At 36.6% G+C, this 26,997-nt stretch overlaps 1 protein-coding gene across 3 annotated transcripts in view; it reads left to right on the top strand.

Annotated features, from left to right (window-relative positions):
• Positions 1–26,997, top strand: part of MTUS1 (microtubule associated scaffold protein 1) — a 155,667-nt gene that overhangs the window by 94,985 nt on the left and 33,685 nt on the right. For 2 of the 3 annotated variants that reach the window (XM_063076522.1, XM_063076521.1), the window contains exons 5-7: positions 1,927–2,061; positions 4,345–4,383; positions 25,522–25,736. In XM_063076522.1, coding sequence (XP_062932592.1) covers positions 1,927–2,061; positions 4,345–4,383; positions 25,522–25,736 — 389 coding nt within the window. Of the gene's footprint in view, positions 1–1,926; positions 2,062–4,344; positions 4,384–11,555; positions 11,819–25,521; positions 25,737–26,997 lie in introns of those variants that run through there. The other variant, XM_063076523.1, reaches the window with a different exon arrangement.

A 26,997-nucleotide genomic window follows, 5' to 3' on the forward strand; every position in this document is an offset into this window, starting at 1 on the left:
TGGAGCTGGTTGAGACCTAGGTCAGCACATGTGGAATTTCACATATTGACTCTGTACACCAACTGTCATTGAGTTGCCGTGGTCCCCTGTCGTGGTCATAAGAGTCTGTTCATCTCAGCACCGTTTGTGCCCAGCAGTACTAAGGTGGCAAGCATGTGTAATATTTGAGCATAGAGTGTATGAATATACAGCTTATATTTTTCATATGTGTAATTATGTATAAAATATAAATATATGTGTGTTTGTCAAATCAGACATTTTATCCTTGAAAGATGGATTTTTGATTCTTGTGTGTTACAAAGTTGACGATGGATCTGGTGCTGGATCTAGTGTTGTACTGAGCCTGAAGAATAGCAGTGAGAGTTTATTTCCAGGACAACACCAGCTGTTCTGCATGTGACAGAGAGCCCAGGCACAGGAGTATCGTGCCTCGTAAGAAATGGGTCCTTTGCTTTAGTGAGAAATCTTTTTACTGGATTTTTTGTAAACTGTCTAAAGCTTAGAAAAGCATGAATTTAGAATATATTCATTTCATATTAGGACTGTAAATTGAACTCAATTTAATTTTTGCAATAAATAAGTTACTTATTTGCTGCTGAATATAATAAAAAAAAAGTTGCTTCATGAAAAGTAAGACTAAAATCCAGATTGTTATTAATACACAGTTAAGACTGTGAAATAACATCATTTGCTTCCTTTATTACATTTGATTCAGCAAAGGCTGAAATACTAACTGAAATTCAATATCCACCTTCTACGAAAATATGAAAAATGTGCTGTATGAAATTTTGGTTCTGTCATTTTAAGATTGTGAAGCTATTCCTCGTCTATCCTTTAAAAAGTATAGTGGTAGACTTTTTATTAGCTTCCTGTCAACTTTAGAGAAACCAAGTCTCTAGGTTCTGGAAAGGACAAAAATTGGAAAGAAGGACCGGAAATTGACAGAAGCTTGTCAGCAGGAGGGAAGGCTCTGTGTTGATTTGACCTAACAGCAGAAGTGTTATCCGGGCAGAAGAAAAAACAGATGGCCCATTGTACAGGGACTGGACGTAGATCACGGGAGAATAACAGCATGTCTTTACAAGGTTTGAATGTGACATCTATAAACACCGCTGTAGGAATTGGGATAGTTGAACCTAGTGAAAAATTTCTATCTGTCTTCACATTTATAGCATGTTTATAAACAAGATAGGCATCTTACCCTTTACTAGAAGTATGAGGGGAGGAAAAGGATCCAAGTTGGTAGTAAAGAGACTTGTGCTTTTAAGTGTTGAATAGTAGAATGGAATCAGATGCTTAGAATTGGTTGTTGAGGATTATTTAGAAGCAAACAATAAAAAATTCAGTCTGGGTTGGTGGAGGGGAAATTTTTACATGTAATATGAAAGATGATTTTTATTATTTAGGCGAGATTACCTTTGGGGCTTGGCACCTTTGTTGCAGGGCATTTTAAGCCCTGGCTGCTGCAGCAGAGGATCCAGACCAAGTCTCATCTTTGTAGCTACCAAGGAGTTCGTACGTTATCATTCTTGCATCGTTAATGTGGCTGGTGCCTGTTCTCTGCCTGGTCCTCCTGGGGCTCATCTTCCTAGCTGCACCTTGAGCATACTTGTTACACAGCATGGGAGGACTTATAATTTCTCTCCCTACTTTTATCTAGAATGAAAACTGAACTGCACAAGATGCATAAGCTTGGACTGTGCCAGGCCAACCAGGATGTACAGTCACTCTGGTTATAGCATTTATGTGGCATCCCTGAGCGGACAAAGTTACTATTGTCAGCCTTTGTGTTCCCAGCACACTGTAATGACTGGCTTCCTTATAGGTGCTTAGCGAACATTATTGATTCAAGGAGGAAGGAATAAATGTGGAAGGTTAAAACTGTATTTACCTATAAACTGCAATGTGCTTTCTCCTTTGTTACAGCTGGCCATGCTGCTGTCATCAAGTATGAGGAGAAACCTCCAAAACCAGCATTTCAAAGCAGTTCCTCAGGATCCTTACATTTGAAGCCTTTGGTACCCAGAGCTCATGTACACTTGCTAAAAACTCCTCCGAAAGGTATGGTCCTCATTGTGGACAGAAGAGGGAGGGCAAGACATTTATGGTCCTTGGATGGTAGGGAGTTAAATTTTGATGATTAGCTTTATGGTATATTTAATTGTTTATAAAAAGTCTGTTGAGTGAGGAGATATAATACATTTTTACACTGAGGGAGTTTTTCTTGTTCTGAGAGTTGGTGGATTCTATAGTTAAAACTGGCTACGTGTAAATCAGCAGGCGGAAGGAAGGTATAAGGTGGAAATAAACAGTACTCCTAGAGTTAAATTATTCTAAGACAGTGCTCTAGAGTAGTGAGACAGAAAGGAAGAGAAAAGCACAATTTTCTTCCCATCAGAATAGATGTTTCTTTTTTTTTTTTAATCATGCCTTCGTGTCTTTGGTCTAAGACCATGTTCTTTTTTCTGTTTTTTTCATTTTTCTCCTCTTTCTCTGTAATCCTTCTTTCTATCACATTATATTTGCTGTGGCTATTAAGAGTAACTTTCAGATTTGCAAAATACGTGGGGTATACCTAACACGCAGTGTTTTCAGCAACTTTATCACAGTCAGTCTGAAGCACATCAGACGTTTCCTTTGCTTAGTGAATTGAAAGACTGCGTAACTGAAAGAATGATTGTGAATAAGAAACCTGACCTATGGGACCAATGTTTATGTTACAGAGTTCGGAAAACACAGAAATATATAGAGTCTTTCTTAATTCCATCAGCCACAATTACTGTGGCATGTCCTTCCAGTTTTGGGGTTTTGGTTTTTCTCTCTCCCTTGCAGGTAACATGGTTTTGTTTTTGTTTCAACAAATGGGATCATAGTGTATACACTCTTCTGTATCTTGGTTCTTAATAACTTAACAGCGTATCATGAAAGCTCCCTCACTTTAAATGGCTATGTAGTAGTCTACTGTCTTCCAGTTCTATTTTTGTTCAGTTTTGTTTATATGGGACAATTTTTGAGTTTTATTGTGCATAATACTGAGATGAGCATCTTTGTGAATCATGATTTACTGTTTCAGATTCTAATTATGTCCACGGCATATCCCTGAAAGAGGAATTGTTGGGTTAAACTGTAGGAACCTCTTTGAAATTATTCGTGAACATCACTAAGTAACTTTCTAAAAAGTAGCTGCTCCTTCACAGCACTATGAGTATCTATTGCTTTGCATCCTCCTCAGTGTGTGTGTGTGTGTGTGTGTGTGTGTGTGTGTGTGTGTGTGTGTGTGTGTGTGTGTGTGTGTGTTAAAGGATCTTGTGCTAACTTGAGGTTAATTACCTACTGCATGTTTATCAACTCTTTTTTCTTTCTGCTGAATTGAAAATAGATATAAATATTTGGGAAATTATTCAGTGTGCCAGCAGGTTCTCATTTGTACAGGGTCTTAAATTTCTCAGGCAGGAAATGGATGACATCAGGATGTGAAACTGTGGTTTTTATTGATGAGGATAAAGCCCCGTAATCCACACAGCAGTAACTGGAAATAAACTTGTCAAGTTTTCAGAGAGTTCCACTGATAACTTTGTAGAACAGGGAGCTTCAGTATTCTAAAGTGCCTCGCTATTGAATTTCTAAGTTTTGGTGTCACAAAGGCTTTATTTGAGTGGGAATCAATGCTTTCCATTTATAACGGCCACATATTTTAAGAGATTATCATCTCTGTAAAATTCCGCAGATAGAATATGGCAGCTGCTCTAACTAGTAATCTGCAGATGACTATGCTCGACAAGTGACTATTTCAGGTCAAGTAGAGGCACTTGTAGTTTTCTTCCAATGACTTAGAGCTCTGTACCTAGGACCATTCCTGGTCGTATTTTATATTGTATCAGTTTAGAGGAATAGCTTAAGTGCATATATTTTCTTTAGCTGAGTAGAAATTGGGAGTTTGAGAAAGCACACACTAGTGGCTGTCTTTCATAAAGTCTCCTCTGTTAGCAGTGGAGTAGCGTTATGGTCCTAGTAAATGTGTACATTTGGTACTGTTAAAATTTGAACTTCAGCTGTTCTTGACTAAGAAAAAAATACTGTGGCTTGTCCTATTAAAATTGATCATATTTAATTGTGTGATGATGAATTCATATCCCACTGTCACTTTGGTGTTATTTGGAATATCATCTTATACTTAAAATACACTTGATAAGATTACATTGCAATGGTATTTCCCACCTGGAACCCAAAATGTACAGTTTAATGTATTGTTTTTGAAAATAACTCTTATTTACAAAATAGTTTGGTTTTATTTGATATTTTAAATAAAACGTGTATTTCACATCTATTTCTTTTCTATTTTAGGTCCTTCAAGAAAAAATCTATTTACAGCTTTTAATGTGGGTAAGTGACCACTTTAAATATGGATGGGGAAAAAAGAATCTTTCTTTTTGTAAAGTTGTATTATGAAAAGTATTTAAATTTATTTACAGCAATTTTTCACTGGTATGCATATAAATAAAATTTCAGGTTTGAGGTGTAAACATAACTGCTTATGACTTAGCAAGGCATCTGATGCGTAAAAGGATATTTTATTAGTAACAGATAATTGTAGCTTTTTAAAAAATGATTTTGTTATGTGGTTTAAACTAAATGGAAAATATACTTTTCTCAAGATAAATGCTATTTTTAAATTGGATAGTCTTTAATTGCTACATAGTCTCAAGATCTGGCTTTAACATCTTTTAACACTTCAACAGCCTACATTTTTCTGTTCTTTTTTACACTTCTATTGGACACGCTCTTATCTCTAAGACAGACTGCAGCCTCAACCGTTTGAGCCCCAACAGAGAATCAAAAACTCTCTCTCTCGAGAAGCCATGGAAGATTTCACAAAATGTATTCACTGCATTTCCTGTACTTTATATATAACTGATCACCTCTCCCATACACTACCTACGTTCTCTTATTTTATATACAGATGATAAGATAGGTATGTGGCTTCTAGGTCCATTGCAGATGAGAACAGCAAGTGAGAAGAACACATTACAGCACATCGACTGCAGTTTAGTGCATTGTGACAGTGTCAGGCGTTAATGCAGTTGTGAGTCAAAAATGAGCAAGGGCCTTGTGTTCAGGGAACTTACAGGATAGTCAAAGAATTGCATAAATAAACAGGAATCACAACTGGAATAAGTTCTAGGAAGGAAGGCTACATGTCCCTTGAATTTCCATATGAATTTCTAGAATCAACTTGTCAGCTTCTGTAAAGTCAGCTGAGATTCTGGTAGAGATTGCATTGAATCTGTAGATAAATTTGTGGAGTATCGCCGTCGTAACAATATCAAGAATTCCAATCCATGAATATAGGATGTCTTCCCATTCAGTTAGGTCTTATTTAACTTCTTTCAACAGTGTTTTGTAGCTTTTAAAATACAAATTTTAAACACTTCTTTTAAGTACTGTTTCTTATGAGTGACTTCTCTCTGCTTTGGAAACTGTCATTGATCATAGTAAAGTGGCTGGTTAAATCTAATAAGCCTATTTTAATCTAAACTAAATATGGAACTTAGAAAGGCAGTCTTAATTTATGTCTCAAGTCTGTGATCATGTGTGAACTATGATAAAGTATTATTTTTTGACAGGCACAGTAAATAATAATCCTCAATATCTATCTCCTTTCTCTAATATAGAGAAAAGCTATGGTATTAGGCATTTTCCCTTGTTAGATTGCTGGACTGACATCTTGCTTTATTTCCAAAGCATATCATTGACCCTTGTCACATCAGTGACCCCTCACAGGCAGGGTTATCAGAATGGCAAATTAACTCCTGATTAAGTGATGGGGCGAAAAAAAGAAGGAAAGTACGGGTCATGTTATAGGTTTGTTTGGCAAAGCCTTTAAACATGGAATAGAAATGAAGTATATGGTAGATTTCTATAATACCTGTCTTCAATTAATCACTAATATTTTAAACATAATTTTAATCACTGCTCTAATATTTGCAGAGGAAAAGGGTATATTTTAAGGGGTCAGCATTGCAGTTAAATACAGATTGTGTGGTATGTCCATATATTTTCCCTAAATCATAAGCATGACTTTTCCAGTTTCTTCTATTTGATGGTTAGTTATTATCATGACTTAAGACTAATCTGGTATCATGATGAGTTTAACGAGAAAGAGTTGCTGTGTGTTGGCTTTGACACTAATCTTTGGTGCTAAGAAATGGTATCCAGACAACCAACGAGTTTGGGTAGATCATTGAACCTCTTTAGTTTTATTTTTTGTGTAATTGGAAGAGTTGATCTCTAAGGTTTCTCCCCACTGTGATATTCTATGACTGCAAATCACCTTGACTTTCTTTATATCCTGCTGGCAAATAGTCATATTTTATATGTTACAGAAGACATTGCCTCTACATACAAACATGTTTCTCTGAGTATTAAATTTTAAATCATTGTACTATGACTTTGAGATCTTTTATTCTTTTAAAGCAACAAACAGTGAAGATTACAATTGATCAGATTCATATTCTTTAGTTTTAGTAAAATAATCACTTACTTTTAATTATAGTAGTTTGCCAAATTCCAAAAAGCTTAGCATTTAGAGGTTTAGAAACCATCTTTTCGTTTTTTTAATTTGTGATTTTAAATAAAATTCAGTTAACTATATCCTGTTTTCTCACTTAATCGCTTTTAATGACTCACATTTGCATATGCAGTGACATTTAACTAATCCTCTTGAATATTTGGGGTACTTCTGTGTCACGTTCATAACAGATTTTATGATGAATGTCTTTACAATTAAAGTTTGGGGAATTTTTTTGTGATAGATTCTTAAAAGTAGTATAAGTAAATCAGAACAAATTTATATTTGTAGTCATTCAAATAACCAAATTGTTTTCCAAAAGCTTATCAGTTTTTACCATGATTGACAACATAAAAGATTTTGGCTTTACCATACCCTCGTAACATGGGGTATTATTTTTTCAATTTTTGGAATAACGTAATAGTTGAAAATGTTACACCATTATTTTAGTTTAATCTTAATCAGTTATTTTAAAGAAATTCCATTATCTTATAGGACAGTGGAGAAGAACAGGAAGAGAGTGAACTTTTGAGACACTGGATGCTGGTTTAAATCTTGCTCTTGCTGCTTTCTATTTGTGTCCTGCCCTTGGGCTATTGCTAAGCCTCTCCAAGTCTCATATTTCTCATTTGGGAATATAGGAGTATTTGGGGAATAATGCTCAGTATGGGAATAATTTCGACTTATAAAATTGTTGTAAAAAAAAAAAAGGTCCTCAAGTAATACCTACTTCTGCTGCTAAGCATGGTGATGATGATAATCCTTTCCACTGTTTTTATATTCTAGTGGCTTATTTTTAGAGTCCTTTCGCAGGAAGTTGAATTATTTTAAATCCTTAAAACAAGCAGGAAAGACCACTTAAAGTGAAGAATCATCCTCATAGGGCCTAGCTGCTGTAATTTATTTAAAGGTTGCGATGCTACAAGATTCTAGTTGGCATTGACTCTAAATAAAACTTGGCTTACTGTTTATGAGGAAGAGGTCACACATAGCACAGCATGCTATTATTACCTTGGTCCTAGCACACATGAAAGCTGTTTGGGATACCAGCAGTCTCAGAGTTGTATTTATCCAGCTCCCCGATTGTTTTACACAAGGTCATCAGTCTCAGGTGCCATGGTGTCTGCCCTGGAAAACAAAATGCACTGCTCTTCCTATCCCCATTAGTAAAGATGGCACAGGAGGATAGGGAGGCTTTCTGTATCTCCTTTGTTGCAAGTGTTGGAAAATGGTTCAGAGTTGAAAGCCTGCTCTGATGAGGTGATGCTGATGCTGCCTGGGTTTCCTCTGGTGACAGTAGAGATGAGGCTGTCCTTCTTTGTTGCTTTATGGTGACCTAACTCTCCTTCTATACTTAAAAAGCAGATGTTATTTAGATAAGTGATAAATTCAAATTATTGGGTGGAGGAGAGAGATGACCATTTAGTAAATCTTGGGACAATGGCTACCTTTTTAGCAGGAGCTAGATCTCTTCACAAACTACATACAAGCGTATTCCAGATGGATTACTTTTAGACACAAAAATTAAAATATTAAAAGCACTAAAAATATAGACGAGTAGAAAAGGCCTTTCCAGGAACATTGATATGATAGAAGAGATTAATAATTATGACAACAAAAGTTTTAAGCTTCTCTGGTCAAAAACTTTATAAAGAATATTAATAAGCAAAGAATAAACTGGGACAACATCAGCAGCTTACTTACTCTATGTAGAGGTCTTTCAAATGAGCAAAATAAAGAAAACTCCACAATAGAAATTGAATGTCCATACTACCCAAAGAGATCTACAGCAGTAGAAAAAAAATTCTAAAATTCACATGGAACCACAAGAGACCCCTGAATAACCAAAACAATCTTGAGAAAGAACAAAACTAGAGGCATCACAATTTCTGACTTCAAAATATGTTACAAAGCTACAGTGGTTCAAACAGTATGGTCGTGCGATAAGGATAGACATATAGACCAATGGAATAAAATAGCCCAGAAATAAATCCATGCACATATAGTCAGCTGATCTTCAACAAGGATGCCAAGAATACACAGTGGGGAAAAAAACAGTCTCTTCAACAAATGGTGTTGGGAAAACTGGGTATCCACATACAAATAAATGAAATTGGACCCTTATCTGACACTACACAAAAATCGTCTCAAAATGGATTAAAGACTTAAACATAAGATCTGAAACTGTAAAAGTCCTAGAAGAAAATACATGGGGAAATCTTCGTGACATTGTTCTTGGTAATGATTACAGATTACAGTCTTTTAATTTTTTTTTTTAATGTGTCATAGAAACTCAGCTTGTTTTGGACGCTTTCTATAAAACTATTCTAACAGTTAAACTTTTTAAGAAGATTATTTTTTTCTGGCTTTATGATCTTTGTGAAAAGAAAAAAAAGGCAGAAAGAAGGAAAGAAAAATACAGAAATATATAACAAAGAAAAATAAAAATAATGCCTACTCCCAGAGCATTGCTGACATTTTGGTATGTTTGCTTCAATATTCTTTATTCTTTTTGTTTAAAGTTGAGATCCTACATTGCATAAATTTTAAATCATGGTTTTGTTTTTCCACTTGACATTTGAACACAAGCTTTGCTGTACTTCATAAAGATCATCTCATGCCTAATTTGTGTAACTATAAACTGTTCCATCTTAGGTACCAAAATTTCCTTAATTTCTCTCCTGCTGTCCTTGGTGATTCTTATCATGTTCTCTTAAAATCAAATTAAGACTTTGTAGAATAACAAAGACTGACACTTTCTTATCTTTAGTAACTCCTTCCATATTTAGTATAATCTCAGAAACTATAGAGAGTGTACAAGAGATAAGAGCTGATCAAATAAAGCATCAAAGAACTTTTTTGAACCAATTTTTTAATCTTTGCTCCCCCAGAAGTATATATTTATAAAAATAATTGTAACCTTAAAACAACTGTTTATTCGTTTATTTCAATGAGTAAAGAAATGTAAAGTGTGTAAGAGAAGCCTTGGCTGCTCTTAATGGATTGCTTAAAGCAGCCCCTTTGCTTTGGCGCCCTTGTGCTAGATGGCCACCAGGGGGCAGAGTACGCTTGGGAAAGAATTGAAATCCAATTGGAGCAATTCTTAGTCTTGTATGTAGTGCACCTTTCTGCTTGTGTGTGTGCATTTTATTGTACAAACAACTGCTTTTGATTTTTCCTTCTCACTGGCATTCATTCTTTATTCTTGAAGCTTCTTGCTCTGCTGTTTAAAAAAAGGTTGTTATCGTTGATGTTTAATATATGTGGTATGGTTTAGTGTAATCCAAGTAAAAATTTTAATGAATATGATTAATTGGTGGCTAGATTGCTAATTTCATCTTTTGGCTAGTCTAGGCTGAAGGATTTCCCTTTTAACAAGGATCATTTAGAGTTTACTATTACTTAACAAAACAAAAAACCCTCAGATTTTAATGGAGTGGTGGCATATCTGTTTTTAATCATATGAATATTTGACTCCATTCTTCTATTTATAATTTTAATGCTGATTAGTATCTTGGTTTTTACAAGATTTTTAGGGGTGGAGAAAGAGGTTATGGCATGTTTTTAATATTCAGAATCTGGAAGGAAAAGACGTTTGATTTTGGGGGGTTTGTGTTGTTGTTGTTGTTGTTTTACATAATAATACTCAGTGATAAAGCGAAAAGGCAACACCTAAAAGGAACTTTGACTTTAATTCCTTGATTATTTGTGCTTCAGTCGCCATGAGTGCAGTGTGTTTAGAAGATTCCCGATCTGTGAATAAACAAGCTCCAACTTTCTTTCAGGGACCCTCGACAGGTTATCAAGTCCATCTCTCTTGTCAATGGCCTATGAAATGGCAGGGTGGGGGGTGAGTGCAGAGGACGAGGAATTATTCAAATTTTCCTTTTATTCTGCCTGTCTCCTGCCCTCTTCACACCCTAAATGCTCTATAGAATCTCTAAAAGAATAATTGCTTCCTGCCCATTTTAATAGCATATAATAGGATTTATGGTTAACAATTTCTGCATTTATTTCTGAGTCTTATTTTCTAGGAAATCTTGAAAATGGACATAGATTATTTTTTACATATTTTGAAATTAAAAAAACGTTTTGAGTTTAGGCTATTTCTGGTTTAATAGAATTAGCTTTACTTAAGTGAGCATATTGCCGGTGTTAATTTTCTTATATCTATATCTTTATTTTTCAGCTTATTTTGGTTTTTGCCATCAAATGTTAATGTACTTTTACAAACCACTTTACTGAGATAAAAATGAATAGACTCCTGTAAAAGCTAACAATGCCCTCCGCACATTCCTGATGTCAGATGATCACTGTAGAAGACTACCTGACCTTCTATTATAAATGCAATTGCTCACACAGTGAGGGTAGTCCTTAGAATACTGCCTGATTGACTGTTCCCCTGGAAGTATTGTATTTTTTTCTGGTAGAGAAATTGCATTAACCTTTTATTGTTGATTATTCATGAGGTCCTCAGCACATGAGAATTAAATTGATTTTTAACCTGTTGTCAATTTGTCATTAATACATTAAAATAGAAATTTTATTAAAGATTGTAGATGGGGACATTTGTTGCTTGAAGCCTTTTTTTAAAGCTGTCAAGGGTGTCAGGTTTATATAAAGGTGTACATGTGAAATATCTGAAAAATACTCAATGTTATTCGTGTGAATATAAATAATTAAAAATGTTAAAATCAGGACACAGATTACTTGAATGGAATCTTAGTTTTTCTCTAGTTACTAAATAAACATTAGGCACTTGAAGTAGTTAATTTCCCTTAACGATCTTGCAAGTAGTTGCAGGATCTGTGACATAACCAGTTGTTATATAAAGCTCCTAAGACCACCCACTTTCCCCTCCCCTTTACCATCTCTGCTGAAAACCATAACAACCCCATAGGCATGTAGACTGTGATGTCATTCACAGGCTGCTTACTTCTGGGTTTGCGAAGAGGAGATTTTATTCAGAGGAAGAGCATTGTTTTGGCAACATCTGGGAGTGGAAACGGAAGCCAGGAACACTTGGATAGCTCTGGGTTTTTTTCTTTTGTGTGTCTGTGGTGGAATGACATTTGCTATGTAGTCCACGGAAGCTGCTTCTGTGAAATCTTTCCACCTGCTCCGAAGACATGTTGTTGTCTCCCAAATTCTCCTTATCCACTATTCACGTACGACTGACTGCCAAAGGATTGCTGCGAAATCTCCGACTTCCTTCAGGGTTTAGGAAGAGCACTGTTATTTTCCATACAGGTTTGTCTTGCATAGATCTCTGTTTAGTGTTGCACGGGGGACATCTTGATGAACTTGCAGATGTTTATCACAGATTTTCTAAGGAGATAGATAATGGGGTAATTAAACCTCTAATGAGAGAAGTAGGCTTCATTCGTACAAATAAGCAGTTATCTCTTATGCCCATGACTGCGTAAGACCTTTGCTGTTTGCAAGCAGATTGTGTTCTGTTTGGGTTTTTGGAGTGCAGAATTGTTGCCTGGGTGCTCTCTAGCCCTTGTCTCTGTAACCAACCAAATCTGTGCAAATCAACACCTGTTAAATTACATTTTACTTCAAATGATTTTGGAAATAGGACATAAGTAAATTAAGACTGTTTCTTTCCCTTAGAAAAAGAGGTGAGATGAGAGGGTTTGTATAGTTATTCATTATGTAGTTTCTCACTGTGATTATGAGAAGTTATAGGATTTCCATATTCTAAGCACTTCAGAAAAACATCCTAATGGTTGAGGAGAGGTTATAAGTGAATCACAGATTTAGTTTTCCAATCTTCACGGTGAAAATGTTCGCAGTCACAAAATACTGCCCCTGATGTTTATGCTTGCATTGACTGCTTATTTTCTGTGCCTAAGATGGAAATCAATTCCCTGTGTATTTTAGGTGTATGCAAACCTGCCTGCTCACTTTTAGGCGGTCAGTTGTCTCACGTTGCTACCCCTTGTTCTAGATGCTAAAGTACAACCATGGTATGTAAAATCTAGGGTGCCGTTACATTTGTTTTTGGCCAGTAGTGTTAACTGTAATGGGATTGTTTGACTCAGATGTAAAGAGAAGAGTTTTTTTTTTTTCCTGTTTCATGTGCTCGTCAGCCTGTATGTCTCCTGTTTTTCTCTTGGCTCATCTCGGTCCCTGGTGACTTTTTTCTGGCTGAATGTTTTTAGTTTTCTCTGAAGCATCTCCTTTCTCTGTGGGATAATTCTCATTTTTTCTGGTACCTCTTTCTCCTGTTTCCTAACTCCCCTTGGCCTGTCATCCGAGTTTGCCAGCCTTTCCCTCTCGGCCTGAGCTGGCAGCCAAAGGTAGGTGAGGTGAGCTGGGAGGTAAACAGCAGCCCCTCTGCTCCCAGCCCACATGCCACTGTAACCGCTTTCAATCTTAAGCACTAAAAAGGTGGGAAAAAATAACGATTAAAGGTTACCTCATATTTGCAATAATTTGTATCATCTAAAATAGCTCCCCCCCCCCCCCCCCCCCGTGGCTGTCCGATATGGGGATCTGAACCCTTGACCTTGGTCTTATCAGCACCATGCTTTAACCAAAAGCAAGTGATATAACCAGCCAATCCTAAATAGCTTTTAATTTTAAGTAGTTTCTTTTGTTAAAGTTATCCATGCTCCAAGTTAAAAAAAAAAAAAAAAATTAAAGCCATACATTATGGTTTGGAGTTGCATCAGAAGGTTGTATAATCCTAAGTGAGCCTCTTTCTTACCCCGGCTCTCTGCCCTTCCCACGGAGGCAGTCCCTCTCATGGTTGCTGGTGTATCCTTCCTGTAATTTTCTCAACAAGTGTAAACCTATGTGTGGGTCTTTTATTTCCTTTTTTTGTTTTATAGAAATGGAAGCGTACTCTATGTTTTCTTCTACACCTTGCTTTTTAAAGTCAATATATCTTAGATTTTTATGTTAACATATGTATACCTGCCTCACTTTTTAAAATAGTCCTATGACATCCCACTGTTGTGTAAGTCATGATTTATGTAACCAATCCTCTATTAGTTGAACATTTTAGGTTGTTAATATTTTTGTGAAGCAGATTAGCTTTCCAAGATAGCTTAAGCAAAAGACACAAGGCTTTTATTCCCAGAGTTTAGTTAATAATGATGTTTCAGATACATTTCATTTTCTGAATTCATATAAAAATGTTTTTAAAAATTATTTGATTGCATTAATAAGTTTTAGAGGTAGAGTGCGCATAGAGGTAATCTAGTCTACCTTATTTTACACTAGGAGGTCCAAGATCCAGAGAAGTAAATGTACTTGCCCAAGAGCACACCGTACGTGGCAGAGGTGGGACTAGAACCTAGGACCTCCGTTGAGAATTTTTGGCTTACAGATTTTCCCAGCCATGAATTTTGCTGTGGATATAGGAATAGTGGGGATGAAGAAAGAGTTTTGCGTGTGGGAAGCATTTTAAAATTATGTCAAGAATACGATCCTGCTTATCCCCAGTAAGAATCTTTTGTGAGCTTATTCATAATTACATAATTTTAAGGTCTGAAAAAATCTTCAACAGTGGATATTGAAGCCGTTGCCTCTGTTCTTATGTAAATGGATTATAAACAGTAACTTGCATTTGTTTTCTTAGTAAAAGACATACTGTGGGTTGCCTTAGTGGCAGTGATATTGACCTGGATTCTGAGTCCTGGGGTCATAGCCTTGTCTCCGCTAGCAACTAAGTGAATGACCTTGACCTCCCAACCTCACAGGGCTGCAAAATACGGGAATCAGATGAGATGATTTCCAAGGTCCTCTCATCCTCAAATTCTGTGAATTTCTGGCTGTAGATTTCAAAATCCTTCATGTATTGCTACACCTGGAAATCCTTCTTATCGGAACTAATTTTCTTCTTGTCCTCACCTCTCCAGTTCAGTGAATATTCCCGACTTACCTATGTCTCTTCACGACACCATGTTTCTCCATATCTGTTCATCAAACCTCAGTCACCTTTGAATCATTATTTACCTTCTTTTATCCATAACCAATTGATTGCAAGAATCTAGGACTTCATCCTTTAAAATCTCTATTTGATTTTACCCCCTGCCACTTCCCTAGTTCAGGCTTAGTTCATGCTTCAACCTAGTTAGATTGCAGTATTTGAAATTGCTCTTCTTCCAAGTAAAAAATGGCCAAATATCGACAATTTCATATCACCCAACCTAATACTTTGGGCCATCTGAAGGGTTTTATATTTGGTCTGTGCTGCCAGCCTTTCCCCTGCTTCTAAACTGTCTTTCACATTTCAGGATTAATTAATTCATTCCGTAAATAAATATCTATTCAATGTGTTCTGTGTGCCAGGTACGACGGTAGGTGGTAGAAATAAAGCCAGGACTAAGTCCCGCATGGCCTCTGCCTCCACACAGCCCACAGTTTAACAGAAGGAGACAGACGCAGGACATCAAGTAATCATGGTAGGGTGTGGACTAGGCTCTCAGGCAGCTCTTAGCAGCTGGAGCTGCCTTTATCCAGGTCTTCCAGAAGAAGTGCCATTTAAGTTTGAGCCCTCAGGATATGTGGAATTAGCCAAGAAAGAAAAAGTGTTCCAGAAAGAGAAAACAGCGTGTGAAAGCCTGGAGGTGAGGGAGAGAATGGGTCCTTCAGGGAAACAAAAAGAATTGAAACCAAAGAATTTCTGAGCACAGATGTGGTGAGAGGGAGAGGCTGGAGATTACAGAGACCCAGTCAGAGCAAGCCCTTTCATTGAGCCTGTGCACGGGGCATCTGCACTTAGGTGTATTGTGACAGGGTGGCATCATTGACAAAGTGTGGTTGTCGGATCCAGGATGTCATTTCCTCTGTCAGGAGTTGTGGTGATGGTGCAGGATGTCGGGCACGAGTGAATATCTCAGGATCAGGGAGTAATCTTCTGTAATCTTCAGAATTGACTCCACTGGCTTGCCAAGTGCTGGCAACACTCTTGCAAAAGTATTAAACTCCGTCTTATTTCAGAATTTTACTTCAATATATCAGTTACAATTTTGTAATGAGTCAGTGGAGGGAGAAGAATTTTCTAAGTAGAAATATTCTCTGCCACTTAGAATTCAGTTTTTCTGCGAAGCTGAAGATACCTGTTTTAAATATTATAAAAAATGCCATTTGAACCTCAGAGAGTTTATGTTGTCTTTGACTCAAGTGAAGGGAATTTATTGCACTGAGACATGGAATTCTTTTTGTTGCACTAGTGAGATTAAAAGTGATCACTGTAGCAAAAAGTAGGGATATATGTTTTGCAGGAGGGCAGAAGTATTAGAACAAGATATTTTCATTTACTTAAGGCAGCACTAAAGAGAACTGTTTTGACTAGGTATTCAGTAAGAGTCAGGCAGGATGTGTATACGTTTGTGTAATTGGAATAAAATTTATCAGATTATGTTCTTGTATTTGGTATTCACTTTTGAGACCTAGTAGGACTGCTTTTAGCTGCAAGTAACAGACAGCTTAACTAGGAAGTAGGTTATTGGTCTCCCCTAAGAGGAAACAGCTGTGATGATTGATGTTCAGTGGCTCAGCAATTTCAGGATCAACATCTCTGCTGTTTTCTTAGCCCTTTCCTCATGACTGTAATAATCTCGCAATGGTTCTTTAGGCAGGAAGAAAAAGAAATAGGGGAGGGGCGCCCAGTCACTTAAGCTGACATCTCTTTGGCTAAATCCCAGCCATATGGCTACCTCTACCTGCAAGTGAGGCTGGGAAGTGGAGTGTTTGACTTCTCTAGTCTCTGTATTGCATGCAGGTGTAAGAGGGGTTAGAGCCATATCACAGTATCGGCCCCAGAGAAGGCAGAACACTTGTATCTCAGAAGCTGATATTGTCTGCTTATGAATGAAGGAAGTTGTTATTTAACAAGACAAATCTTGCAACAGATCTTGCTGGTTTTTTCTCTATTGTAATATGACTTTTTTTTTTTTTTTTGGTAATGATTACCTATTCATAATCATTTCAATTAAACTTCAGTTTGTTTTGATGTTTGGACATAAATCTTACTATTTCATTTTTTATCTTTAAAATTAATTTCCAGTTATAAAATAATCCATTGAGAAAATATGTTCTCAGCTTTAGATGTGGCTTTTATATATTTGATATTGTATTAGTAGTGCATTTATGGTGGGTATCCTATTCATGTGTTGTTAAGGTGATAGTAAATAAATTTTAATGTTTCTTGTGTTTTCATATCACACTACAAAATATAGAAGTCAGTGAGGCCGTTTTAGACAGCTTCCATTAAAAAAAAGTATTAGAATTTGTGCGTACAATCATTTGTAGAATACAAAGAAAATCAGAAGGACCAAGTTCAAGAATAACAGAAGAGAGCTGTAGACTTCCACCACCCCTTCATTATCTTCCTGTAAATCCAGGTTCTTCTTTTCAGCTTCCTTGAAAGAAGTCGTGAAGATTTTTCTGACCTCTTGCCACATTGATAGGCATTTACTAAGAACTGGTGTTATGAATGGCGTCATGCTAAAAATGTTTTGATTGATACAGATTGGTCTGTGACAGCTGTGGCAATCTTACAGCTATAACTTTGCTATGACATGAAATCTGCCCTTTCATAGTTACAGCATTTTATTTAAGAAGGCGTTCAAGTGTTAAATGACTTTTTATTCATAATAGATAATATTTTGATAAGTTTTTGTAAGATGAATGTTGGAAGAGCCAGTAAGTCTTAATCTGACAGGTTTCAGATAGCTAAAGTATTCCTGAACTAAATTATGTTTTAATGTACTATCTACTTTCACACAGAAATGAAAATTAAACCGTATATTATGGTTTGGAGTTAGATTCAGAATGAGAAGTATAAAGGAGACACTGGAGGAATGTGGCAAGCTATATACACTAAATGATTAGAACAATTGAAATATTCTGGTTAATTGAATTTTGGCTAATAGAGCATCACTCTATAAATAAAATATACTTTTTTATTCTAAAGCATATTTTGGACCTAAAAATATTTTCTTAATAGTATACATTACTAGTTTTCTTAGGCAAAAAGATAACAGGTGTGATTTCAAATGTATCTAATACTAAATATCATTTTTCCATATTTGTCTTTGGTGATGCTTTGGGTTATTTTAGTACGTGATTGTCCTTTTTATAAACAGAAGCAATTAGATAGCTCCAGGGAAAATTAAGACTAATAGAGCTTTCTTTTGGATGAGAGACTTGCTTTTTTCCACTTGCTTCCTGATGACCTGCATTCTAGGTGTCTCCCTCTTAAATTGCTTTTCCTTTCCTGTTTAGTATTTTGAGAATGCTGATACCTTTTTATTTATTTTTTGTATTATAGATATTTCTAATGCTGAATGTTTTAATTGGCTATTTTAATTTTTGTTTCTATCATAATTTAGTCTTTTGTCTTTACTACACAATAATGAGATTTTATTTTTACCCACTTTGGTTCATTTCTGGGAATTTTTTCCCCACTCAGGCTGTATGTCTGCACATGCCTGGATTCAACCAGGCTGCTTTACTGGGGGCCCTGTTACAAAAACTATGATTGCAACTTGGCTGTGAGGGTTAGGGACACCATCTGTGGAGCACTGGGCCACAGGGCAAGGCCTCACTGGCACAGCAGTGACCTCATCTGAGCTGCTTAGTGCAGGATGTAAAAATCACAGAAGAGATAACATTTTAAATTATAAAATAATAAGTTCACTGGAGATAGAGACTGTGAGGAGGAGGACCTCGCAGACTTTTTCTTGTTTTGGAGTCAGTTCCTAGTGGTGACAGAATATTATTCTTGATATCATATTCTTCCGTGTGTTAAGTTAAAAAGGATACCTGTTGGTGCATGTTGTCATTACTGAAATTTAAAAAACTGCTTTGCATAAGCAGGCTTTGTAATACTAAGCAGTTTTTTAGGGACCTAATACAATTGGCAAGTCAAAATGTTCATTAAGACCAAAACAAAAGACAGGTTCACATGAAGGCTAGTGTTTAATATTTTAAGAAGAGAAACAATAATTTGTACAATAGTAAAGGGAAAAAAGCCAGTATTGGTGGCTGCTGTCTTGTGAAACAGCACCTTGCTAACGTCAGTGAGAACCTGGTGGGATATATATTTTATCCTTTTCCTTGTGCTGTGTTCCGAGAAGAGAACTATCCAATTTGTTCATGTACAGAGCAAACGAACATAACACGTGATACTTGTTTCCTAATTTAAGTTAAAATAAAAATTCAGATTTTTAAAATTCATATTCTTAATGAAATTGTTTTTTACATGATCAAAATGAAATATTTTCACTCCATTATCTTTGGAATATTCAATGTTAACTTAAAATTCTTTTACTTGCAAATTTTCTGTTGTGTTCCATTTTTATGATGTGGTCTTTTAAGCCTAAAACAAATCCATAAAGATAAGATATTAAGTTGAACTTTTAGTTTATTTTGAAAGCCATATAATTGAGGGACCTATTAAAAGTACTTCTGAGTGTAGTGAATATTTTTTAATTCTGTGTAATTAGTAGTCTATTTTAGGTGGAAATGGCCTTTTTTCCTTCAGGCTACATAGAACACATTTAAGATCAAGTTTGGACTATCTTTTCAGGAAAAATTTTGTTAGCATAATTAACCCAAAATAAGAATTTTTATCTGAATATGCCTTGTATTCTCTAATCTGCTTTTAAAGTGAAATTGAAAAGAAGTAAAACCCTTTCATATGTAATACAAACCATTGCAACAAAATTCTACCAATCTACTAATATAAAATTTAAAATGTAAAGTGTGTCAAATCCTCCCCTCCCCAACCCCCTCCCCCCCCAAAGAATTAGCTTGGGTAATTTTAAGTCTAAACACTGCTTTGCTGAGCTTGAAATGTTTTATATTAAGTAAATGCCATATGTTCCTAGAAATAGAAAAACGTCATGTTTTAAATTGTGACATCTATTAACTCTTTAAGTGTAAACAAATAATGAAAGGAACAGTAGAAAGCTTTATAACAATTTAAACTAGTAATTGATGGCATGAATATAATTTAAAAAATATTTTGGTAAGTTTGTACAGGTTCCCGTGGGCTCACTGTTCCATTGGTACAAGTAGAAAGGGTGCGTGGCGATACTAGTGTGGGTTGGCAGCAGTTCAGGACAGTGGGAACTAAAGAGCGGATTGCTCTTTGGGAAGATAACAGGGCAGGTGATGAAATGAGGAATGCAGGTGAGTTAGGAAGAGACTACGGAGAATCAAGAGCAGGGTCTTAGAGACTGTCACACACCTTCCTCAACACATCCCACCCCTCGTCCTTCCTCTCATGTGCTCATCTACTCCTCTTGACGTTATTTCCTAGTGGGACACCTGTGACATCCCGGGTCCCTCCTGATCCACCTGGCCACTCTGTGCTCCTGTCTGGCCTCTTCCTGCTGCCACCGGCCAGGCCGTGTCCCCCGGGCCTCCCTCTCCCCCTCTGTCCCCAGCCCTGCTGCCTCTCCCTGGCAGCCTCCAGCCCCACCTCCTATGAGACGACCCGTAGGTGGCATCCAGGCTCTTGCCCCTCTTGTGTTTTCAGGCTGCATCTTGCTCTAACTGCGCCAGTGCTGGCTGTGTTATGATAAAGGGCATCAGGCCCGTGTGCCTCTACACCTTTGTTTGCTGGCTTCACCTGCCCGCAGGCCCTTACTCTGCTTCTCTGGCTGCCAGGTGTGCCAGTGTCCATCCAGACCCTGCCTCTGGGAACCTTCTCTGGACTGGCCCAGATCCAGGTGTTGCCCTGCCTGTCCTCTCACCACACTGTGTACACAGTTCTAGTACCTAGTTATCAAACCATATTGCCATTGTTGATGGCATATTTCTGTCTTGGCTATGCAAAAGTTCCTTCAGAGCGAGGATGGATTTGTTAGGAAGTCATCCCACAGACATTTATGCGCTGAGCAGTAGTCATTTGGGCGATCATTTCATATTTGGATATTCCCTCTTATTAGACAACATATTTCCCAATAACTCCCATGTTAATGCTTTGTTTTTGTGATATATCCCAAGATAAACACCCATCATCAAATGCTGAGGAAATACTGACTGAAAGAACTTGTGTATAGATGTCCCTATTAGGGCCTTCAGGTATGTAGGTTCAGATTAAGGCAGAAAGAAGGGAATTGGCTGGCAGTCCAGGCTGTTGGTGGAGATTCCGAAACCCTTCACCAGCCCCTGAGTTCATTACCTAGATTTTATTAACCCACAAACATTAGTTTTCAATGCACTGTGTGCTAGAAAGTACATACCACCTAGTGGCAGTCACCTTTATCCAGGCAAGGTGATATTTGAGATTTGAACAGGAAGAAGGTAATAACGCTAGGGGAGCATGAGTCAGCAGAGCTGCGCGGTATCTTCACGCACCCTGTGCAATACCACCCTCTTCTGTGATGCCTTGTCTGCCCTCTGAGGCACCAGGGCAGGTCCACCTGCACCACAGCAGTGCTATCATATAGATTTTTTAAAAATATTATGTATTATTATAAGCATATTATTATTACAAATCATGATTTTTCCTTATTCCCTTTCCAACCTATCCCTCCCCAAACAACATCCTCCCCCCACACCCCCATCTCTAGTATTCTGAAAGCTCAAGGAATTGTTTAGGTCTTTTCTTTTTTAGCACCCCGTTATGAGTGAGAACATGCGATATTCCTGTTTCCTTGTCTGGCTTATTTCACTTAACGTAATTTTCTCCAGACTCATCTATATCACACAGATTTTGATACATACTTGGTGAGTGAGTGAGTAGGTCAGTGAGTATACAGAAAACTAGGCAGTGTTACTTCTGTGTTTAGTTTTGTGTTTTATGGAACCCAAGGCAAACTCTCTTAGAAGGTCTTGTCTGTGAGTTGATTTTAATAATTTGGAAAACCATCAGATTCAGTAAACGTATTGCTTGGTGTTTTAGTCTGTTTTGTGTTGCTATAACAGAAATACCTGAGAGTGGGTAATTTATAAAGGAAAGAGGTTTATTTGGCTTACAATTCTGGGACAGCTGCATCTGGCACGGGCCTCAGGCTGCTTCTATTCAAGGCGGAAAGTGGCAGCAGCTGGTGGGTACAAGCAGATCACATGAGGAGAGAGGAAGCAAGAGAGAGAGAAGGTGCCAGGGTCTTTTTAAGCAATAAGCTCTCGTGGGAACTCATAGAGTGAAAACTCACTCATTAACCCCCCTAACCCAGGGGGAACATTAATCCTTTCATGAGGGATCTGCGCCCATGACTCAATCAGTTTCCAACACTGCCACATTGGGGATCAAATTTCCACATGAGTTTTGGAGGGGACAACACATCCAAACTCCATCACTTGGCTTCAGGGTGGACGTGTCCTCAGCTGCCGAGATGTGATGGTAATCAGTCTGTATCTTAACAGTTAAGTCTTTCTCTCAGAAATTGTTTTTGGTCTTGAGGTGGGGTCTATATGCCTGTGTGATTTGAACCTGGAAAATGGGCCAATTCCTCTTTACCCAACTACTTTTTTTTTAAGAAGATGATAAATAAGTCCATTGGGCTAGTTTTAAATTTTACTAAATTGAAGTTTCTGAGAAAAACGAACAAAGATAGCAAACTGTTACCCAACTGTTTTTCAAGTAAGCAAATATTTTGATTCAGGATTTTTGTTTTCCTGATGGAAGTTTCATTAGAATGAATCCCATTAAGGTTGGACCAGAAGTGATAGTGGTAATTATCTTGTTGAGAGAAATCAGAATCTATGTAGAAGTTAACATTCAAGGTCTCTGATTAAATTGAAATCAGAACATGTCCTGTTAATAGCTATAATAAACAAAATGTTTTATATTTTTAAATACAGCTGTAATAACAAAACAGTAATATGCTGATAAACAGGATGTAAGGGCAAAATTTGGCTCATATTATGCTAATTTCATATAAATAATGAATCCCATAGGATTTAAGGGAAACCTGTGGTTTTTCAGTATTATAAAGTACTCTACTTATGAGCCTTAGGGCTTTGAGCATCACTGGAGATTTTCACATCATCTCTGATCTTCAGTTGAGCTAGGAGTAGGGAGAGAGGGAAGGATGTGCAAACTGGGTCATTGGCTGCCATGTGGTACAATTTTGTCCTCAGGGAGCACAGTATATGGAGCAGAAGATTGAGGTCACAGCACGCTTTTCCAGCTCCAGGTAGAGGGCTGTCCGTTCGCTTATTTGCTCTTATGTTAAATTTCGAAGGCATGTACTCTTAGAAGAATAATAGGTCTGTGTATTCTTTCTTCCTTATTTGTAAATCTATTCTGAGTAGTCACTAACAAAACCTGTGTTATTTAGATTTCCTGTCTAGATTCCCCATGGAAGAATTCTGGATAGGCTGTTTTTTTTGATGGCTAAGTGTTAAGATTTAAGAGCTCAAAATTCATTTTAACCATCTTTAGAAAACAATTTTATTTTTGAATAAGTAATATATTTCCTATGGGTAAAATGTATAAAAAATCTTTAGAACACCTTTATCTGTCTGGTTTCTATTCCCCTTTCTGAAAAGGGAAGCATTGTTAGTTTTATATATATTCTGTGATATTTTTCTTATACATTTATAAACAAAAAAGCAAGAATCCTAATATTTTCCCTAAAAATATTAATATGAAATATTCACATCTCAGATTTTATAATTATAACCAGTTTTAAAACTTTGATATTTTATTAAATAATAACATTGATTAGCATAGAAATGCTAGAAAGAATCAGACATTAAGGACTCAAGAAATGATAAAGGAATGCATAAGTGAATGAGTTTTTCAGTAAATATTGGTAGGACATGTAGCAGGGATATCAGTCAGGTGAATGAACTTATATCTACATGTATTGCAGTAAATTCTAGATGGTTTAAGAATTAAAATACTTTTTGTTCTGTTTGTTTTTATAAAATTATATGACACATCGATGTTTACCTATATGTAGGTTTATTGAAATGAGTTCTCAGATAATGGGCTTGAGTGTATTAAAGTAACATTTTTTAAGTTTATTACATAAATATTTGTTTTTATTTATGTAATATATTACACATCCTCATGCAGTCCACTTTCCAAAATATGTAGGAACAGCAGAGACTTGACAGCTGAGGCCTGGGTTCTGACTTTGGATCTATCCCATATGTCTTAGTTTGTTTTATGCTGCTGTAACATATTACCACAGACTGGGTAATTTATAAAGAACAGAGATTTATTTCTCACAGTTCTAGAGTCTGGGAAGTCCAAGGTCAATGGGCCCACATCTGGCGAGGGCCTTCTTGCTGCATCGTCCCATGGTGGACAGCAGAAGGGCAAGAGAAGGCTGAACTCACCTTTACAACAACCTGCTCTCATGATGATAAACCCATTTCCACAATAATGACTTTAATCTTTGCATGAGTGCTCTGCCCTCATGGCTCAATTGCCTCTTAATGGTCCCACTTCTCAATACCACAGTAATGGCAGCTAAATTTCAACATGAGTTTTGGAGGGGACATTCAAACCATAGCACTATAGAAGCTGTCTGCACCTGGGGAGGCCTTTCACATCACGAGCCTCGTCTTCCCTGTCTTGAATTACCAGGAGGATCAAAAGAGAGGGAAAAGGACACTGAACAGTAAGACACCGTGTAGTTATTATTGTACATATATGACTGATATAATTCCTAAGAACATTTAGAGAATGACATAAAATAAAGGAATTCTAATCTCTGATATTTTGACAAATTGTCTAATATTTAGATTATTTATCATGAATATAGGAAGCAACTCTAATAATTTGTTCATCCTTCAGGACTGTGATATTATGACATATTAACTTGATTATTTTCTCTATCTGTTATGGAAGAGGCAACTATTGATAAGCAACTATTAATAATTACTAATAATGAAGAATAATGGATAAGTATTTTCCCTCTCTTTAAGTATTATTAAAACACTATGGATATTTTAGTCATTTTTGAACTGAGAATTATCAAGTATTGATATAAATATGGGTTGCCTAACCATATAACGTAACCATAAAAAATAAGAACCTTTTTTTCTGTTTTTAACTTAAGGAGTATATGGAGTGTATTTTGCTATTGGTTCTTGGAACATGAATACTGAGGTTTCTTATTTTCCTTCAAGCAGTCACTGTAGTGGTTTGCCTTTCCCTGAAAAAGCAGAGAAAATAAATTAATAACTGCTTAAGAAGTTGTCTTAGATTTGTTTGTAACCACAGAATGTGGATGCCCGTCAGAATAAGGAAACGTTGATTTTTTTTTTTTTGTTTCCTGTGTCCTTTTTTCAGATTTAGGTTTGTTTTGATCATTTTGGTTTGTTTATTTCAAGAAGCTAAGCAGTTTGTTTCCTGTTTATTCCAATTCTGTTCCATATTTAAAGTGACTGAGACATTTGGAATGGTTCCCAAACTGAACAGTGTTTCATTTAAAATAAAGTAATTCCCAGGGCACTGTGGTGTAGGAAGTGAAGAATCACTTAGCACGGCATCTTAGGTGGACTTGGAGTATTAGTGTGTGCTCTTAAAAAATATTTAAACCATTATTAGTACTTGGGGGTGGTGAACGAGCAAAGCCTGTGTTTGATAGAAAATGGAATGGTGTAAGGAAAGGGATTTAAAGTCCAAGCATTTGTGGTTTTTTTTTTTTAGCATGTGTGATCAGAATAGTCAGGGTCCTAGTCACAGGTTTCTCTACCAATTTAACTGGAAAATTAGAAACTATGAAATCAACATATTTTTGCACACAATTTTTGTACTTCTGGGTTGTTGAATCTGTTTGTTTCATGTACATAATGCCCTGTATAGATCTTTTAAAGTCTGAACTAAAGCCATTGTATTTATGAATTCCAAACATCTACATCTTTGACTAATTCCGGTTCCCATCCATATGTGTTCCTTATGTAAACATAACTTAAATGCATTTCTGTGGCTTGTCTAGCTGTTTTTGAACCCATGTGGTGGTGATTGTAAAAACTAGCATCACCTATCTTTGTGCCTATGTTTATTCTTTTTGCAGTTGAAAAGGGCAGGCAGAAGAATCCTAGAAGTTTATGTATCCAGACACAGACGTCTCCAGATGTGCTGTCTTCTGAAAAGACACTTGAATTGGCACAGTACAAAACAAAATGTGAAAACCAAAGTCAATTTATCCGGCAGCTCAAGCAGCTTCTTTCATGTGGTAATACCAAATTTGAAGCATTGGCAGTTGTGATTCAGCACCTGCTGTCTGAGGTGAGGATGGGTCCCCTCTAAATAGTCTTTCTCACTGAGCAGGGTATGGGGGAAAATGCGCACGCTCTTGCCAGATTAGTGATTCAGAAGATCAGGAGGAATTCATCCAGTTATGCTTGTGTCAGCTCACTTGATACCTGAGTCAGTCTGTAGCAATTTGGGATGGAAACATTTTCTTAGTACTTCCTTTTCTCCTCTGAGTCTCTTGCTTAGGATAACAACAGTGAAGGGATACACGCCTCTTCTACTCTTAGACACCTCTAGACCTGTGTTAGCTTTAACATTTTTTTCCACTTAATTTTTTGTCTCACTATAGGTGGCTTTCCATACGCATATAGTTTAATGCTTTGAAACATAAGGATAATTATATTTATAGGTCAAAGAACACTTTTGAGATAATGCCCAGAATTATCTGAGGACTCTTCAAAATTTCCATCCATTCCTAAAATAATCTGTGGTACAAGAAAAGCAAAGCAGATATTCTTTGTTTACTTATTCTTTCCTGATATTTTACAGGAATGTTAATTCAGGATCTGGTTAAAATTCATTGAGAAAATCAAGTTTATATGAACATATGCTATTGACATAGCAACAAAAACTATAGTTATCTAAGGGGGAAAGTAGAATGAGAATATAATGTGAGATATGTGTGTGTGTGTGTATATGTATATATATATATATAGAGAGAGATATACTGAGAGGCATATTTTTTTTTGGCAGCTGGTTAGTACAGGGATTGAACCCTATGCCTTGGTGTTATCCGCACCCCACTCAAGTTGACTGAGCTAACCGGCCAGCCCTAGGTATTTTTTAATCACTGTTTTAAAGGTGGACATGCACAACATCTCAAAAGAAGAAAACTGTTCAATTTGGTTGTTGTGCAGTTTGATTCAAGCCAACAAACCTATATTGATTTTATACAGAGGCCACTGCAATGTGGTCGCCTGCTTAGGGAAGGGAGACCGTGGTGAATGAGACTTGGTCCGTGTCTTTGAGAAGCTATCAGGCTAGTAGATAGTTTAGTTCAATATTTGATGAATATTTTACAGCTTCGTCCATAAAAATATATTTTTGGAGGGGGAGATGGAAATGGTTTTTTAGCTACAGTAGTATGCAGTGTTTTTGCTTCTCTTTAATATGGAAGAAAAGAACTCAAGAGTTGGTTTGCGTAACAAAGTAAACTAAATTAAAAACCACATAATATCAAATGGAGGGAACAATTAGTTTTTCTGTTTAGAGACAAGCCAATTATTTTGTTGTG

The sequence above is a fragment of the Cynocephalus volans genome, chromosome 13 (assembly GCF_027409185.1).
Source record: "Cynocephalus volans isolate mCynVol1 chromosome 13, mCynVol1.pri, whole genome shotgun sequence".
Lineage (NCBI taxonomy): Eukaryota > Metazoa > Chordata > Mammalia > Dermoptera > Cynocephalidae > Cynocephalus > Cynocephalus volans.